This window comes from Rhinatrema bivittatum, chromosome 6, assembly GCF_901001135.1.
Source record: "Rhinatrema bivittatum chromosome 6, aRhiBiv1.1, whole genome shotgun sequence".
In the NCBI taxonomy this organism is placed as follows: Eukaryota; Metazoa; Chordata; class Amphibia; order Gymnophiona; family Rhinatrematidae; genus Rhinatrema; species Rhinatrema bivittatum.
Genome location: NC_042620.1, coordinates 15,310,497 through 15,330,148, shown reverse-complemented (window position 1 = coordinate 15,330,148; position 19,652 = coordinate 15,310,497). Strand labels below are relative to the sequence as shown.

General features: G+C 48.6%; 1 protein-coding gene across 1 annotated transcript in view; it reads right to left on the bottom strand.

Moving 5' to 3' along the window:
* The window catches only part of TNS1 (tensin 1), a gene marked incomplete in the record, with an annotated part of 1,098,810 nt that overhangs the window by 32,712 nt on the left and 1,046,446 nt on the right, over positions 1 to 19,652 (bottom strand). The window contains 3 exon segments of the mRNA XM_029605104.1: positions 10,894 to 10,986; positions 11,245 to 11,376; positions 19,100 to 19,186. Of these exon segments, the coding sequence (XP_029460964.1) occupies positions 10,894 to 10,986; positions 11,245 to 11,376; positions 19,100 to 19,186 (312 nt within the window).

Sequence of the window (19,652 nt, the reverse complement as noted above, 5' to 3'; positions counted from 1 at the left end):
GCAAAATCAAAACATGGGAAAATAAAAGATATGAAGAATCTAAGAAAAATACAAAACTGGAGAGATAAAATGAGAAAAATGAGCGAAAACAGTAAAAAAGCAAAACAAAAAAAGTGGGCATAGTGGGGTGGAGATTTTCTCAGCTTCTAAAACATTTTGGCTGGTAACTAAGTTTTTTGAAAAACTTTCCAGCCCTTTCCCATTGTGGTGTACGGCCTGTGTGTCCGGGTGAGGCGTGCAGTGCGTCTCTGTGAGGGTCTGCCTGCCTGTCTCTTTCTCTCTGTGTCTGCCTGTGGTGCGTCTGTCTTCTGTCCATGTCTGTGTTTCTGTGCCTGTCTGAGTGTTGGGTTTCTGTGTCTGCCTTTGTCTGTTGGGGTGTGCTGTGTGTACGCCTCTCTCTGTGTCTGTCTTCTGTCCATGTCAGAGTGTTGGGTTTCTGTGTCTGCATGTAGAGTGTTTGCCTGTCTGGGTATCTGTCTCCCACTCTGCTGGTCCGAGTGTGGAGTGTGCACACACACCCAGGGGCCTCTCCATGCCCCTGGGTGTGTGTGCATCTGTGAGCTACCAGCAACGTGAAGAGAAACACAATGAGGGCTTTGAACCACTGATTGGCAGTGTGGTTGCCTGGTGGATACCCTTCACGTGTGCGTGTGTGTATACACACACCATGCACACACTATATGTGATATACGGTGTATATATATCTGTATAGTAACCCATCTTGGGGGTGGGCCCCCAACCAATTGCTTGATGGAGAGAAGACTGGGGCTCGAACGTTCGTTTGCTCACCCCAGGGACAGGACCCGCCTCCGCAGTCACCCCGCTTGTGACATCGCAGGGCGTCGTGGTAGAACTGACCATGAGGTCGCAAGCAGCGGGGAGGGGATGACGTCCACTTTTGGGAGGAAGGTTTGGGATGTGACTCCTGGAAGACCTCCCTCGCTCTCTCCTGCCCCAGCAGGAATCCGCAGCGTCGTCTGGATTTCGATAAATCCTTTGCGTACGGCCTTCTCCACGTCTCATGGTGCGCTCTGCCCTGCGAGCAAGGAGCCAGGGCTTTTGATGTTGCTCGGCTCCCTCTCCCCCACCCTCGGGGGTGTGGCAGCGATGAATTCTTTTCATTGTGCTGGGCACGCGAGGCTTGGATTGATCCCAAAAAAGCGGAGCCAGAGCCTGCATTCCTCCGAAGGCCACCGGGAGGGGAGGTCACTTCTGGGGAGTCGATTTGCAAGGCCTGGGGTTTTGCTCCAGCTCAGAGGGGGATTCCAGTTTCATGCTCTGAAAATAAAGGGACCACATTTTCCAGCCCACGGAGGCTCTAGGGACCCTATGTTTTCCAGGGCTCGTCCAGGCTTGAGAATTTGCATTTGGGTATTCCACGCCAACTCCAGGCAAGGAGGAATAATAACGGCGCTTACAGCAGCACTACCAGCTACTGATGCTTCAAAATATCAGTTTCACTCTAGTGCTGCCTCCCTTCTACCTTAATGCATTTTACTTTTATTTTATACTTCCTCAAAAAATACCTTTTGAATAAAAAGCGTACCTTTTGTCTTATGGCCATCCTTAATTTTTGTTTTATAATCTCTTTCCTGAAACTGCTCTTCAGCTGTCGGTGCTGTATTCATGTTTTACTTGTATCAGTGTGATGCCTGCATGGGGCTCTGATGAAGATCTGCTCTTCAGCTGTCTGTGCTGTATTCATGCTTTACATGTATCAGTGAGACACCTGCATGGGGCTCTGATGAAGATCTGCTCTTCAGCTGTCTGTGCTGTATTCATACTTTACATGTATCAGTGTGACACCTGCATGGGGCTCTGATGAAGATCTGCTCTTCAGCTCTCTGTGCTATTTTAATGCTTTACTGTACCAGCATGACACCTGCCTGGGGATTTGATGAAGATCTGCTCTTCAGCTGTCCGTGCTGTAATCATACTTTACGTGTATCATTGTGATGCCTGACTGGGGCTTTAATGAAGATCCACTCTTCAGCTGTCCGTGCTGTATTCATGCTTTACCTGTATCATTGTGATGCCTGACTGGGGCTTTAATGAAGATCCGCTCTTCAGCTGTCTTACTGTATTTCTGCTTTACGAGAGCAAAGTTCAAAAGCCACGAACTTGTGTAAATGGCTACTTAGCTGGGTAAAAGGGCATTTTGAAAATTGATCACCCCGCACGTGGGTAGCAGTATACACCTTATTCAACAACTCATGCACTTTTACCCACATTATTGTAGCGGCATTTCCGGGGTGCGCTTAGGCTGAGGGAGGGAATAATGTGTGTACTTTTGTTTTTTCAGAACTACATGCATTGCATCTGCTGAAAAAGTATCCACCCAAAAGGCAGATGCCAAGTTCTGCCAATATATTACATCTGAAATTTGTTGTGAAATTCATAGATGAAAGTACATGCGGACCCCACGCCTGCCTGCAGCTTTGAAAACTGGTCCCTACCCGAATTAGTGTGATGCCTGCTTGGGGGGTTCTGATGGCAAGCAGGACAGCTACAGCCTGGTTTGCTTGAATTCTGAATGGTGGGCATGATTAAGTGTCAGGAAGGCACTAACATTTTCTTGAAGCTCAAATACAACTCAGAAAGTAGCTAAGGGAACTAAAAGATTTTGTTTATTTTACTTGCCATCTGAATTATCTTAATTGCTTTGCATGATTGTTGCTTTGAACATACATGGAGCGCAGACGTTGGGAAATCCCACCTGGATCTTGCTCTTCCAGTGTTTGCATTTTCTCTGTCTTATTCGGGCTGATACAGTACAGTGTGCTCCGGCGGAGCGCACTATTAGCCCGCGTTTGTCCGCAGGCTTATACAGTAAGGGGTAATAGCGCGTCGAAAACGCGCGGCCAACCTCCCCCGAAACTAATAGCGTCCGCAACATGCAAATGCATGTTGATGGGCCTATTAGTCATTCCTGCGCGATCCAGAAAGTAAAATGTGCAGCCAAGCCGAGGCGTTAATTTCTGCCGGCACCGGGGAAGTGTACAGAAAAGCAAAAAAAACTGCTTTTCTGTACATCCTCCAACTTAATATCATAGCGATATTAAGTCGGAGGCCCCAAAAGAAAGATGGAAGATGGACGCTCAATTTTGCCAGCATCCATTTTCCGAACCCGTGGCTGGCAGTGGGCTCAAGAACAGACGCTGGAAAAATTGACCGTCAGCTGTCAAACCCACTGACAGCTGCCGCTTCTGTCAAAAAGGAGGCGCTAGGGACGCCCTAGTGTCCCTAGCGCCTCCTTTTACCGCGGGCCCTCATTTACATATTTTTTTTTACCGAATCGCGTGCCCAGGAGAGTGGCCTGGGCGTGCGTCGGGAGAGTGGGCGCTCGCCGGCTCTCCTGCGGGTTTTTCTGTATCGGCCTGATTGTGAGGGAGCTCAGAATGACTGTGCACACCCTCACCCCTACTCTCTCACACCTCCTAAGGTTCTTTCCAATCCTAGGGCGCCACAGCACTACTGGACGGAGAACTCAGCAACACGGCACTGCGAAAAATCAGAGACTCGTTTCCACTCTAAAACCACTGACAAAAAATCACCTTGCGGGCTTCACAGAAACACGGAAGGGGAAGGCTCGTGAGGCCCATCCAGCTCTGCCCAGTCTGATTAAGAGTGCAATGCCACAGACTCCCACTCCCCTCAATTCCTCACAACCAGAAGATCCTTTGTGCTAGTCTTGAATTCTCTCACTGTTCTTGTCTCCTCCGCCTCCCCTGGAAGCAATGTTCCCTGTAAGAATTGGGTTTCTGTATGCAAACAAATTTGGCTTTATTACCCTATGAGCACTACTTTTTTTTTTTTTATGAAAAAGCCTATCAATTTTATGCTCACAGCAACCCAGTCCTTGTAGGGAATATTGGAGCAGCATGCACACACACACACTTCTCACATACACACACACTCACTCTCATGCCCATCATTCACTCCCCAGACTCTCGCGCACACGCACACTTACTCAGTTCTCCTCTTCCACACAGACACTCGTCTCGGTAAATGCAAACCCTTCACTGCCATACACTTTGGGAAGTAACACAGACCCCTCAGGACCCAGCAGCATTAACTATGACATGGCAGCAATGAAAATATTATGCCATGCCCTACAATACTAATACACCACCTACTGGGGGTTAACAGAACAAAGCCCTACAGAAAAAACCACATGCCAGCAGAAATACCGCACCTCAGTCACACCCGCAGAACACAGACGGACCTTACCTAATACAGAATAAGGGAAGCAGAAATACCGCACCTCAGTCACACCCGCAGAACACAGACGGACCTTACCTAATACAGAATAAGGGACTACAAATTAGAAATACAGACAAACATAAAATGGAAAGCCCAAAGAACCAGACTCTGAAGAAAGAACAAAATACAAATACGTAATACCAATCACTAAAAATTAAAAAATGCATTTCTTTTTTACCTTTTTTGTTTGATCAGTTGGTCCTGATTTTTTTTCCACATTTCCTAGCTTGGTCATTCCCAATTCTTTTTCAGGGTCTCTTATTTCTTACTGTTTTTTTCCTTTCTCCACTTTTCTTCCTCCCTTCATCTACACTCACACACTGGTAGTCACACACACACACACACAGGCTCTCTCCCAGCCACACACACACACCCTCAGGCTCTCACCCAGCCACCCACTCTCCCCCACATACAGGATCTCAAATCCCTGTTGCGTCCGTTGGTCTCAGACGGCTTCGACCCTTGTGCCTCACCTTTTTCTCTGCTCTCCCCGCTAGCCTTGGGAAGATGGCTACCGCCGCGTCTGCAAACCGCGTCGTCTGGCATCCCGGAACGGCTATGGTGTTGCCTCCTGCCATGTTTCTCCCAGGGGCCTCCTAGGGTGCGCACGCGCTACCCACGTCTTTATTCCAGCTATAGCGCGAACCTCGGGGTCGTCCCCCTCAAGTGACGTCACACCATCCGGGTATTTAGCCTGCCCTTACTTGCTAGCTAATCGAGTTAGCAAGGACTGGATATTGGATTGGATTCGTCCGGTCTAAGCTACTCTGCTGCTTCCGTGCTGCCGCTGGAAGCTCTCTCTGCCCTTTGGGGTATTACTAACCTGGGTACCCGCTCCTCAGGGGCCCTCTGCCTTATTTCAGGTGCCTTACTGGGATCAGGTACTCGCTCCTCGAGGGCCTGCTCTCCCTGCCTCGGTGCCTGTTACCATCGACTTCAGCCTGGTGGAATCGCCAACCTTACAGCTACCATCTAGTGAGTAATCTAACTCTCAGTCTATCTCATCTACAGCTCTGCCTTGCTGGGAAACGTACACCTGGATCTCCCTATACCAACGTGGCGAGACGGGTCCCCTCTGCCCAGGGTCCCTGGACTGCTACCTCTGGACCACCTCACTACTGCCACCTCTGGTGGTACCATCAGCTGTACAATAAAAGACAAAACCCTGTGTTTGTGCCTCCCGAGTCTAGCCCAGTACTGCGGCTCCTCACGTGGCTCCTCCCCCTGGGCGTGGTCATCTGCCACAGTTCCCGAGAATCCACCCGAACACCACTAAACCATAACAATCCCATTCCACACATGGGCAGTCACACATATACCCCCCACCCACCGGATCTCACCCAGCCACACACACACAGCTTCTCACCCATCTACCCCCAGATACACAGCCTCTCTCACACACCCACCATCCTCTCTACCACACATACACAGGGTAAATGTGACTCCTGCTGCCTGGAAAGAGGGGTAATGCCACAGATCGATAGGGCAGGACTTTGTTTTATCCCTGCATGGTCTAATCCCCGTGTGAGGGTGCTAACAGCCGTGCGCGGCTGCGAAAAAAAGTTGTGCACAACTGTGCACGCATGTAAATTAGTGGAAACAGTGTCTGGAAGTCCGTTCCATACATCCACCATCCTTTTCCCTGAAAAAATATTTCCTGACGTTGCTTCGGAGTCCTTTGGGCTCCATACTATGATCTCCTGTTCTAGATCATGCTTTCCTCTTCTGCCTTTATATTTTAAGGAACCTGAATGCTTCTATCACTTCCCTCATCTCTCCTCTCCTCTAGGATACCAATATTCAGGTCCTCAGGTATCATGCATCTGTTTTGGTGCAGACGCTGCCGCTACCATTTTAGCAGCCTCCATCATGTCAGAAAGATTTCCAAGCTCTAGAGAAGATCACTCGACGCCTTTTCAGAAGTATTACCTGTTCATGGAAGGGGAGAGGAAAGGCTTGGCTATACGTATCATTTTAATTCCTGGATACATTGGAGGCTGGGGCTGTGTATGGAGCAATACAGAGAATATATGGTAATGATGGATGCCTAAATTATCAGGCAGTTAAACTAGAGGGTGAGGGTGGCAGCAGGTGATCAGTGAAATTTTTTTTATTTTTTATTTTATTTATTTGTGTTTTTCTATACCGGCATTCACGGAAGTTCGTATCATGTCGGTTTACATAAAACAAGGGGTGAGCAATACATTATAACGTACATAGCTAAAACGTAAGAGTATACATTACAAAAGTATAACAAGTGCATAGAAGAAAAAGTTACAATAAAACAGGGGTTATTCTAACTGGGATTAGAGTTAGAAGAGAGATAAAAAGTTTAACAAGAAGTAAAACATTGTAGTGATTGGTTGGTATTGTCTGTTTCAGTTTAATAGAAGATGCTCAGTGTTGCTGCATTTGATGGAATTGGCAGGTCACCCCCAAGAAATACAGGAAGGTGAAAATAACAAACTCAATCACTTCAAAAAAAACAACCCAGAGCAGCTGGAAAGCTGGGCAATAAAATCCCAGACCTGCAGGTCCTAATGGTGGACTTTGGACACTGTTGCTGTCACAGAGACCTGGTCACTGAGTCTCGTGATTGGGCTAGAACTTTCTAAGGAAGGACAGAGGACAGAAATGGGGGAGAAGTAACTAAGTCAAAAACAATATCCAAGTAACTGAATTGCAAGGGACGTGGGGTAGAGAAGAAGCATTATGGGCTGTCTTAAAGAAAGACAATGGTGCTTCCATTTCTACTGGCTTGGTCTACAGGCCTCCGACTGAAACAGAAGAGCTGAACAGAGATCTGATCGAAGACATCCAAAAGGTGGGAAAGAAGGGGGAAGTGTTGCTCATTGGAGATTTTAATCTACTGGATGTGGACTGGAGGATCCCTTACTTATTTATTTTCTTTTATATACCGACATTCGATCGAGATATCATATTGGTTTACAGATAACTGAGAGAATAGGGCGAGGCCCGCCCTATTTTTACATTGTAACATGGTAACTAGTCAAAATAACAATGAGAAGGGTATCTATTTTAACATTAATAGGATTTAAACATTTGAAAGAAAGGAGGTGATAGTAAATAATAACAAATGATATATAAATATAAATAAAGAGATGTTATGCAGTTAGGCATAAAGAAACCTTAGGATTTAAACAAATGTAAGACTTCTGCAGAAGTAGAGAGATTTTGGATGCCCTGCAAGGGAACTCACGAGGGAGGGTGTGATCCTCGACCTGGTGCTCACTAATGGGGATAAGGTCTCTAATGTTTGGGTAGGGGCTCATCTGAGCTCTAGTGATCAGACAGTATGGTTAGATATCTCAAATAGGAAACAGAGAAGTCACACGAAGACCCGAACTTTGAATTTCACAAATACAGAGTATGTCAAAATGGGGAAGTACCTGGAGGCAGAACTGGAAGACTGGGAAAGAATGGGTGAGGTGGAACAACAGTGGGCCAAGCTAAAAGGAGCAATTACAAAGGCAACAACTCTATATGTTAGGAAAGTAAACAAGATTAAGAGGGAAAAAACTGATCTTGTTCTCTAAGGAGGAGGCTGAAAAAATTAAGGCAAAAAGAAAAGCGTCCAAGAAATATAAAGGATCCCAAAAAAAGGCACATCCCAGGATACTGAGGGAGCTCTGAGATGTGCTGGGGGGTCCTGCTGTGTGACCTGTTCAATAGATCCCTGGAAACGGGAGTGGTGCCGAGTGATTGGAGGAGAGCGGCGGTGGTCCCGCTTCACAAGAGTGGGAGCAGAGAGGAGGCGAGAAACTACAGGCTGGTTACATCACCTCGGTGGTGGGAAAAGTAATGGAGACTCTGCTGAGGAAAAGGATAGAGAAGTATCTACAGTCAGGAGGATTGCTGGACCAGAGGCAGCATGGATTCACCAGGGGAAGATCCTGTCAGACAAATCTGATTGATGGTTTTGATTGGGTGACTAGAGAACTGGATCAGGGAAGAGCGCTCAATGTGATTTACTTGGATTTCAGCAAAGCTTTCATATGGTCCCGTATAGGAAGCTTGTGAATAAAATGAGAGGCTTGGGAATGAGCGCTAAGGTGGTGGCCTGGATTACAAACTGGTTGACTGATAGGAGACATTGTTTAATGGTAAATGGAACCTGCTCTGAAGAGAGAGCGGTGTTAAGCAGAGTGCCCTAAGGATCGGTGTTGGGACCGGTTCTGTTCAATATCTATGTGAGTGACATTGCGGACGGGATAGAAGGTAAAGTCTGTCTGTTTGCAGAAGATACTAAGATCTGCAACAGAGTGGACATGCCAAAAGTAGAGAGAATGAAAAGTCATTTAAGAAAGCTGGAAGAGTGGTCAAAGATGTGGCAGCTGGGATTCAATACCAAGAAGTGCAGAGTCCTGCATCTGGGATGCGGCAATCCAAAGGAGCTGTACGTGATGGGGGAGAAAGACTGATGTGCACGGACTGGGAGAGAAACCTTGGAGTGATAGTGTCTGGTGATCTGAAAATGGAGAAGCAATGTGACAAGGTGATAGTCAAAGCCAGAGGGATGCTGGGCTGCATAGAGAGAGGAATAACCAGCAAGAAAAAGGAGGTGATAATCCCCTTGTACAGGTCCTTGGTGAGGTCTCACCTGGAGTACTGTGTTCAGTTCTGGAGACCGAATTTCAAAAGGAACAGAGACAGGATGGAGGCGGTCCAGAGAAGAGCGACCAAAATGGCGTGGGGTCAGCGACAGAAGACTTATAAGGAGAGGCTGAAGGATCTGAATATGTATAACCTTGGAAGACAGAAGATGCAGGGGAGATATGATGTAGACCTTCAGGTATCTGAAAGGTTTTAGTGATGCACGAACCTCAAACGTTTCCTTTGGAAAGAAATCAGTAGAACTAGGGGTTAAAAATGAAACTCCATGGAGGACAACTCAGAACCAACGTCAGGAAATATTTATTCATGGAGAGGGTGGTGAATGCTTGGAATGCCCTTCCAGAGGAGCTAAAGCTGAAAAAAACCCTAAGAATTCAAAGAGGCATGGGATAAACACTGTGGATCCCCTAAAGGCTGGAGAATGGAAATGAAGTTACAGGTGCAGAGGGGTAATTTGTTTAGGTGGTGGTTATTACTCTTAAGAGAAAAATGGGAATTATTACCATTAACCAATAGGCCTTGATGCTTTTGACATAACTGCAACATCGCTCTCCACTTTGATGGCTGAGGGTGGGGGGGTTGGGGGGGGGGGGAAGGAGTGGAGAGAGGAATTGGATTCAGACAACAACCAACGAAGGCCTTGACTTTAACGATCTGGGGTACCCTGCACGGAGCGGCAGTTCCTTCCGTAAGAAACTTGCTGGGCAGACTGGATGGCCCGTTTGGTGCTTTTCTGTCGTCATCACTATGGGGCCGATGCAAAAAAAAAGCGTGGAAAGTGGACGCTGAAAGGTCAGCACCCGCTTTCTTAACGCGTGCACGGTGCCCACAAAGGGGGAGGGGCACATGCTATATTACAACCAGGGGGTCGCGCTAGCAAGGAGGCGCTGGGGTCGCTTGTGTGACCTTAGCGCCTCCTTGCTAACGTGACCCCGCGGTTACCGGCGGTCTGCCGGGTATGGCCACCGACGCCGAGCATATCAGCATCGGTCTTCAACGCGGCCGGCTGAGGTTTTGTTTTGTTTTTTTTTTTAATCTTTTCAATGAACTCGGCTATTAACGCCTCAGCTCCAGGCAGGCTTTACTACGTGAGCGATAAATGTGCGTTTTATTTTTTTTTCCATTGGAGTGAATGGGTAATAGCATTAGGGGGTGGGATTAGCGCCTGTTTAACTCGGGTCGGACTGTGGGTTAGAGAGTGCGCTCGGCCCCTGTGGTCTCCAGAACTGGACACAGTATTCTAGGTGAGGTTTCACCAGCAGGCAGCGGGGGCATTTTCTGCTGCTTATGCCTCTCCCTCTGAGCCCTAACATTCCTCTTCATTGAGACACTGGGCACAGTCATCCTGAGATCTGGCTCCTGGTTTCAGCCCCCGCTGTATCGTGCTACCTTGGATTTCTGCACCCCACATGCACAATTCTCTTCCTTTTTGCACTGAATCCTAACCGACCAGCGCTTGACCACTTCTCATTCTGTTTACACCTTCAAAGGTGTCTTACTCTTGATTCTGATCTCAGTGCCCTGTGCAAAAAGACAAACTTTTCCCTTAAGCTCTCTGCAGCATCAGCACCAGCCCTGGAAGAAATCCCGTCAGCGTTCCCCCCATTGCCCTCCATTTACCACCACCGTCTGTCGCCTATCACTCAACCAGTTTCCTAACCCAGCCCACCCTCTCGGGGTCCACCCCCCCCCAGGCTGCTCGGTTTGCTCCCGAGCCTCCTAGGTGGGGCAGTGTCAGAAGCTTTGCTGAAATCCAGGAACGCCGTATTCTGCGCCCGCCCCTGACCTAATTCTCAAGGAACCGATCCGACGCGGTCTCCCCTCTTACCAACGCCACCCGACGGAGCCTTCTCGGTTCTTCTGTTCAGAGAGCAGCCTTGCCTCCTTCCTGCTCTCACTTACACGGGGGATGTGGCCTTGCAGACGTCTACTCTACCGTCCCACGGACAGTCTAGGGCCGGCGGACAACGCTCTCAGAGGACGGCGGCTACTTACCGAAGAAAGGCTCGTTGGGACATCCCTTTAGCTTCACACCCTTGGGGCTTGTCTCTATCAAGAAGTGTCTCACCAGCTCGGTGGTTGCATCTCCTAGCAGGAGGAAAAGAAAATATAATAAGAGTCTGGCTTTCCTTTTCAGGATTTAGGTAATGCCTAAAGACCTTACACGTGCGAGCGTTGCCCGTTTGCTTTCCACCAGAAAGGGAGGCAGCTGGGCAGGTCTCTACGAGCCCCTGCACTGCTGTCGCTAAAGCCAAAGCATCCTCTGGTGGGCAGAGCAAGCAGGAGGCAGGACTTTCGGAGGCCGAGCGGCACGTGCCAAGAGAAGAGGGAAGGAAGGACGGGTACCTTTCTTGTTCTGCTGCGTAACGGTGGGTGGCGGCGTGGCCACCTTCATGGCCAGCCCGTAGGCTCCGCGGAAGGAATGGCTGTCCCTGATGATGAAGGCGCCAGGGTCTCGGTCCTTCAGTAGTGCAATGGCTGGGGAAGGAGAAGGGGGGCAAGACAATGGCGTTAGATACCCTTATTTCCCAACGCTGTCGTTAGTGCTGAGGTCTCGTCGCCGCACGGGGTCCCCTAGGGGGGGAATCGGACCCTTCTGCAGGCCGGGATGCCTCTTCTAGGGCGAAGGTGAGAAGGAGGGGGGGGGTAGCCTGTTCGTGTTTAGCGCAGGAGGCGGCTGAGAACCACTGACGTCAGGGCTTAAATCCCGCTGCTGCTCCGTGTGACCTTGGCCAAGTAATGCCTCAGGTGCAACCCTCTGGGGACAGGGAAAACGCCAACTACCCCCGAATGCAAGTCAGCGAGCACCAGCGATGAAAAAGCGCGAGCTAAACAAGCAGCACCGAAATTATGCAGAGACCATGTCCCCTCCTTCCGCCGTCCTTATGATTACACTTTGTGCATTTGCTAACGCACGAAGAGTAGGTGACAGCGTCTATTACCCAAAGCAAGCCTCAAGGCGGGCAAACGTTTCCCGGCGCCCAGGTTTCCGCGCCTGCCGGGTTAGCTCGCTTGCGTTTGCGCACTTACGGGCTTAACTCTCTACCTCTGAGATTAGCTTTCAGGCGTTATTCTCTATCCAGCAGGCCGGTGGAACAGAAATATCCCAAGGGCAGGGCAGCTTTAATGATTCCCGATGCCACCACTGAGATTTCAAGGGAAGTGGATTGACCTGAACAAGCCTGTTTCCCCTACAGGAATAAAAGGCCACGGCACGGGAGCTGGAGGTCAGCGGGCACTCTGTTCCCCTGGCAGAAATCTGATGGACAGACAGCCACGGTGATCTTATAAGTCCACACCCTCCCCTCCCCCCCCCCCCCGGATTTAAGATTGCAGTGCCCAAGGGCAGGGCTGGACAGTGGGTAGGAAGGAGTGCCAAGGGTCACCTTTCTCCTGGGCATTAGAGGCCTTCGGAATCTGCCTAGGTCTAAATCCAGGCCTGAGTAACAGGTGTCAGACAGTGACCACGTGCCAGTGCTAAGCAGGAAATGCACTAATTATTTCAAAAGAAACCCTGCTGGCTGGCTGCACCCTTATCTTTAAAGGAAAAAAGGGGGCCACAGCTTGGAAGGACCTGAACAGTTCCTGATCGCTGCTGGTCCTTAGGGCTAATTCTTTTGGACTCTCGGGTGACTCACAATGGCTCACAAATACCATTTAGCATTGCACTTTAATGCTGCTCTACTAAGACCTCTTATTTGCAGAAGAGTTGTGCCAGGGCCGATAATTGGAAAATCCCTTTTCAAAACAAGAGAGATTGTATGCCAAAGCAGCTACTGAATGAGCAGGTAAGATCTGTTCTCAGCTTCAGATGCTGTTAAACGTTTCTGTGAGGCCAGGCCCTTCCACGGGAATTAAGACCTTGACACAGATTGACTAGATACAAGGAGTTCTCAGATGCCCTCTGACTCTCGGGCGTTTTCTGTCCCCGTGTTTGGCATTTTGTTGGAGTTCTCAATAGTTTGAATGTAGAAAAGTCTGTTTCAATTCGGCTCTGGAAACAGTGGTGACTAGCACTGCATAACATTAGGGCAGAAATGTACAGGAAAACAAGCAGGAGGCAAGGCTGAAGGATGACAGCGCTAGTATTAAAACACAAAGATGGATTTCACTAATCCAAGTCTGAATTTCCAAGGACACTGAAAACAATTTGGAAGCCTTTTCCATGAGAATTAAACTGCACAGCGACGAAAAGGCTGCATGCTTGGGAAGTCTGAATAATATTGTAGTCTATAAATGGAATAAAGACATCTGTCCATCACATTTATTTATATTTATACCCACTGATATTAATAGCAGCTCTACCAGAATGGGTAATGTGTTTTTCCTTCTCGCCCCACCAGACTAGTCCAGTACGCATGGCTTTTGCTCCCCTGCCAGCAGATGGAGACAGAGACAATTCTGATTCACTGATTCACCCCTTACAGGACACAGTAAATTCTGCAGCACGTCAGTACTGCTCTGTTTCCAGCAGATGGAGACAGAGACAATTCTGATTCACTGATTCACCCCTTACAGGACACAGTAAATTCTGCAGCACGTCAGTACTGCTCTGTTTCCAGCAGATGGAGACAGAGACAATTCTGATTCACTGTCACCCCTTACAGGACACAGTAAATTCTGCAGCACGTCAGTACTGCTCTGTTTCCAGCAGATGGAGACAGAGACAATTCTGATTCACTGTCACCCCTTACAGGACACAGTAAATTCTGCAGTACGTCAGCACTGCTCTGTTTCCAGCAGATGGTAGAGGTGTTGAATCCTGCAGCCTGGAAGTCTTGGGAGACAAATTGCTCCCAGGAAGTTTTGGCGTACTTCCTGGTGGCATAGGGACGAGCTTCGAGGTCGCAGGCCATCTAGCTTGGTCCTTCTGTCCATGGAGAAACTGGTAGGTGGTGATGCCGGCTCTCTCTTTCTTTCTCTTAGGGATGCGAGGCTGGCAACTTCTCCCTTTTAATTTGGGGGTTGAGTTCTGTCCCTGTGGGGGAATGAAGAGGAGCTGAGCAGGCTGATTTTCCATTCAGGGATGAATACTTTCCCATTGTTAGTTAATAAAGTTTAAAAAAAAAAAAAAAGTGCCAGACCGTTATCTCAGGGTCTAGCATCTTGGCTGGGACTCTTATCCCTGATGGGGGAGGGTGAGGGTAAGCTGCAGTGGTCGTTCTCTCTTCATGTCGGCTTCTGTAGAGTGTGGGAAGTGCTGTACAGGGGGTTGGCACCGGAGCTCTGCTGTTACTGGGGTGTGCCAGGCCTGCTTGGAAGGGGGAGCGGGAGAGTCCCTTTCTCAGTTTCTGGTCAGTTGGGGGGTGGGGGTGGCGACTGAGGAGTCCAGCGTGGAAGCAGCTTCCCAGAAGAGAAGAGCCTTATGATTCAGCTGCGGGGGCCATTTTGGCTGCACATGGAGGCAGTACTTCAACAAAAGACAATTCCCGTGAACCTCCCCGTCCTCTCCCCGGTGGGAGGGAAGGTTAGTAGATCGTAGGAAGAGGGAGATCTGAGGAAAAAATGACTGGATTGGTTTCCTCATTGCCCTTTTCACTGGAGTTTGTGCTGCTTACGCATGATGCCTTTTGCCTGAGGCATGGGACACCTTGAGGGACGCCAGACTCAGAGGATAAAAGAGTCCATAGCCAGATCTTTATAGGATGTCGGTTCTTTCTGAAGTGGATCTCCCAGAGGGAAACAGTGACACTGAAGGAAATCCTTTAGAAGAGGAAGAGATTCCCCTGGCAGATGGAGATAATTCACAGGCAATCTGGCTGTTTAAAAGGGAAGAACTTCCTTCTATGCTCACCCAGGCCTTGGTGGAATTTGGTACTGGGGAAGCTCCCTTTGAGCCTCCGGTGGAAAGCGAGGACCCGAATTTGGAGGGGTTTCGTAGACCGTTTACGACCTTTCCTTTCCACAGAAGAGTAAAAGCTCTGCTGTCGGCTGAGTGGGACTCACAGGCTTACGTGTGGGCAGAGCTATGGCGAAGCTGTACCCATTGCCTTCAGAGGATATGGAGCTATTGAATTATCTGACGGCAGATGCCTTAGTGTCAGTGAAGCATTGAAAGATGCCTTGGATGGAAGGATAGAGATTGTGCTGAAGGAGTCTTTCAAAATGGCTGATCTGGCTCTCCAAGCTAAGGTTTGTAGTAGGTTCATGTCCAGGGCATGTTTAAGATAGGTAAAACAGATTCCTGTGGGAAATTTAACCGTGGAATTTCCATGAGTGAGGCTTAAAAACTGGAAGCTGGAGATCGCCAATGTGGCAGATGCACTTCATGAACTTAAACATAGAAATGATGGCAGAAAAGGACCAAATGGTACATCCAGACTGCCTAGCAAGCTTCTTATAGTATTATCTGCCGCGCTGTGCAGGTTACCCCCATGCTTATCCATTTCCCAGACTGTAAAAGTCAAGGCCCTCTCATTGGTTGCTTTCTGAATCCAATTCCTCTTTTCCCCCTGCTATTGAAGCAGAGAGCAATGATGGAGTTGCATCAACAGTAGGAAGGATCATTGGTTAAGGGCAGTAACAACCACACTAACCAAATTACCCCTCTGCACCTTTAACTTCATTTCCTTCCTCTAGCCTTTAGGGGATCCACAGTGTTTATCTCACCCCAACATCACCACAGCCAGCCCTATCTTGTGGCTGATGCCGCCAGCAGTCAGTCACTTCCTGTAGCAGGATGATGCCATAGACCCCACTCTCCTCCATCCTCTCTAAGTGTGTGCATGCGCCGACATCCCCATTCTTAAAGGGTCTGCGGTGGGACTGGCCTCGGTGCCCTTGGATGATGTCACCGGGCTTAGGTCTATAAAGGGATCCTCAGACCTCTACATTTTGCCTCAGCAACAGATCCTCCTAACTAGTGTAGTGTTTGTTGCTTGTCCCTGTTTTATCCAGCCTTGCCTTGTCCTTCCAGCCCGCCTCTACCCTCTACTCTGTCCTACCTCATCCTTGTCTTCTGTTTGTATTGACTACTGTTATTGGTCCCATGCCTGGACACAGATTACTCTGGATTGCTGCCTGCCACTGACCCTTGCCTGGACACCAACCCTGGTGCTTGCTGCATGCCTCAACCCACGCTCACCTGTATTCACTTAGTTAGATTGCTCTAGGGACTCACCTAAGACTTGCTGGCCCCTGAAACCCAAGGACTCAACCTGCATGGAATGCGGCTGGTATGGGTGAAGCTCCAGTCTGTCCTGCCACTGGGTATCTCCACCAGCTGACAGGGTGGACCTAGTGGGCTTGCTCACTAGGTAACGCCAATCTCCCCTCAGTAAAAAGGGTCCACACTTCCAAGAGACATCACAATTTAACCATTTAAGGCTTCAATTCTCTTGGTTCTAGCTTTCCTGAAGAATGGTCTTCAAAAGGGTTTAGCTTTGAATTCCCTGAAGGTGCCTGCTACAAAGGAAAGATCCACGGTCTTTCCATACCTGCTCATCTGGTTTTAGGATTTCACCTGCTATGCAGCCTTATCCTTCCTTCTTGTCTCCTGCAATGATGTCTCCCCAGCAGTAGAGGCCCTCAATATGCCTCATCACTAGCCTTGTCAATCTCCTCCTCACTGCCTTGCCATGCCCAAGTCCTAGCCCTATGTAAACCTGCCCTGCCATTCTAACATTGTCTTCTCATGGTGACACTCCTGGCTCCATGACCTAATCCTTGTTTTTGTCTTGTGGCTTTTGGGTCTTCTTGCCTTCTAGCTTCTGTGTTGCCTTGAGGCCCTCGGGCCTAACCTTGTTTCCCGTGTTGAAGGCCTTCTGGCCTAATCTATCTTGTATCTTTCCTTGAGGCCTTAGGGTCTACTCTGTCTATCTGCCTTGTTGCCATTGGGCTTGCATGTTCTTTGTTTCCTTGTCTGACTCCTGCCCTAGTCTGTCTTATTGGCTTTGTCTTGTCTGTTCCAAGTATTCTGTCTTGCCTGTACCAGAGTCCTGTCCTTGCCTTGTCTCACCCTTGTCTTGTCTAGTTCTGGATCCTTAGTATCCAGCCTTGCCTTGTCCTGCCAGCCAACCTGTCCACCTTGTCTTGTCAGTCAAACCTGCCTGCCTTGTCCTGCCTGCCAAGTCAGCTTGCTTTACCTTTAGCCTGGTCTGTCTTGTCTACCTTGTCCTGTTTGAATTCGTCCAAGTCTTGTCTCCAGCCAGCCTTGTCCAAGCCTGGTCTCCAGCCAGCCTTGCCTGTATGGAATCACCACTATGATATACTGCCATCGCAGAGATCTACTGGGCCCCGGAACCCAAGGGCCTACCTGCAGGGGAAGGAGTTGGCTAGGCAGAAGACTGGCCCTTGTCTTGTTCCAAGTCCTGCCTTGCAGTCCTGTGCCGTTCCCCAGGTGGGCTTCACGGACTCCAGGGCCCGTAACATCCGGATGTTTTGCGATTCTTAAGGGGAGCGAAGTATCTTTGACCTTCATGCCATAGGGACATAGCTTCAAGGTGGTTCGTCAAGCCTTATGTTCTTTTGTTTGAGGAGGGCATCTCTTAAGGGCTTGTCTCTGAAGATGTTTTTTCTAGTGGCAATCTGTTCAGCGAGAAGAATTTCTGAATTAAATAGAGAGATCAGTTCTTGAGGATTTCAGAAACTGGAGTATCCAGTCAGACTTTTCATTTTTACCAGGTGGTATCTACATTTCATTTGAACTGGTTGATAGATCTTCCAGTCACTACAGGAGAGTATAGGAGTCTGCATTTATTGGATGTGAAAATAACCTTACTCAGGTACTGAAAAGTGACGAGTTCCTTCAGGAAACTAGATCATTTGTGTTTACTGCTGGTAAAAGGCAAGGAGATGCTGCCTCTAAGGTGATTATTGCCAGATAGATTAAGGAGACAATTGCTTCTGCTTATGTTTCCAAGGACCTGTTGTTTCCTGAGGGTCTAAAAGCTCATTCGACAAGAGGAGAGGCAGCTTTGTGAGTGGCGCGACAGTCGGTTTCACCTGAGGAGATCTGCAGAGCAGCCACTTGGGGTTCCTTGCATACGTCTCCAAGCATTACAGACTAGATGTGCAGGCTGGAAACCGAGTCTCCTTTGGGGGTGGATGAACTGAAGAAAGAGTTATCCAACTCTCTCCGTGTTTGCAGAAGGCTTAGGTACATCCTATGCATACTGGACTGCTCTCAGACTAGGCCAGGATCCCACCCTTTTGCTTGTATAGGTTTTTTTCTTGCAAGAAAGAGAACAAATTGTTTAAGGACTGTGCTATTTAAGGGTCTGAGTCCGGGTCACCCCCCCCCCCCCCCCCACCGCCAGCTTTTGTGGTGGGAAGAGTTTCTAATTTTGCTTTGTTAAGGTTCTACTGAAGTGTTGCAAGATTCCCTCTGCCCTACAATGGCGAAATCAGCAAATCCGCCTCTTCTCGGTCTCCATCTGCTGGCAGGCAGCAAAGCTCATGCATACTGAACTGGGCTGGTAGGACTCAAGGAAATCACATTTCTCCTTAAACACATCTCTGAAAGACACCTCCATTAATTCTGAAGATAGACTGTCCCAAAGCCTGGACTGCAAACTCTTGTCTTTGCAATTTATAGAACATTCAGCCTTCTTCAGTTGTAAGTTATGCCCTCATGGCATCTTGTGGTTGAGCATCAACGTCTATCTAGTGGTTAGAGCAATGGGCTGCGACCAGGGAAGCTAAGGGTTCAAATCCCACTGCCGCTCTTTGTGACCTTGGGCAAGCTACTTTACCCTCCCATTTTCTCAGGAACAAACAGATTATGAGGACAGGGAACTACCACAGTACCTGAATACAATCTGGTTTGAAGGGCCTGAAACATGGAATATAAACCAAATAAAATATTGTCGTGACCATCTCACTCTACCAATCCATGCTGTAACCTACTACTACTTCTACTTAACATGTCTATAGCACTACACGACATAGGAAAGACGGTCCCTGCTCAATAGAGCTTATAATCTAATAAGACAAACACACAGGACAAGAGACTTGGTTAAAAGAACAGAAAGTTAGTTAAGACTAAAAGCAGACAATCAGGCATAAGATTTGAAAGTGGTTTAAAAAAGGTGGCTCTTTAGATGGGATTTAAAGACGGAGCGAGAGGGAGCAGGACGCACCAGTTCAGGAAGACGATTCCAAGCACACGGGGAGCCGGAGGAAAGCACGGAGTCTGGAAGTGGCAGGAGAGGAGAAGGGCACGGATAGGAGTGACTTATCCGACTTAACCTGGGGCACTTACCCTGCTCTCGGGAAATCTCAGGCTTGTACCAGTACTTGGAGGTGTCCTGGACAAATTTCACGCTTGCCCTGGTTTCAGGACTACTGTCTGTCAGGGAGAGAACAGAGAAGGAGGAAGTTAGACACAATATCAGTTTATCCACATAGTCTGGCATTCATTCATATTTCTTCTTTCCTTGCCCCACATGCCCCTTCCCCAGTAATGAGTGATCTAAGGTGATGCCTTAGCTTGAATCAGGAGGGATGAGTGCAGCACTGTCCCATAAAGCACTGGATTCATTTTATTTTCCCGTGCTACCTTGGCGGCTTTACCAGCTGTTCAAAACGCCTGTTGTGCTTGGCGGTCCGCTGGCCAACCCCGCAAACCGCCGCTCTCACCTCAGTCGTGGCACCCGCTGATGATATCAGATGACAAAACCTTTAAAGGGCTCGTCCTGGCCTTCCCTCACTGCCTCAGCAACAGGTCCCACTACTCCTGGAGTAAAGCGTATTGCTTCAGCGTCTTGTCTTTAACCCAGCATCTTGTCTTCAGGTGTTCCTTGACTGCCTTGCTT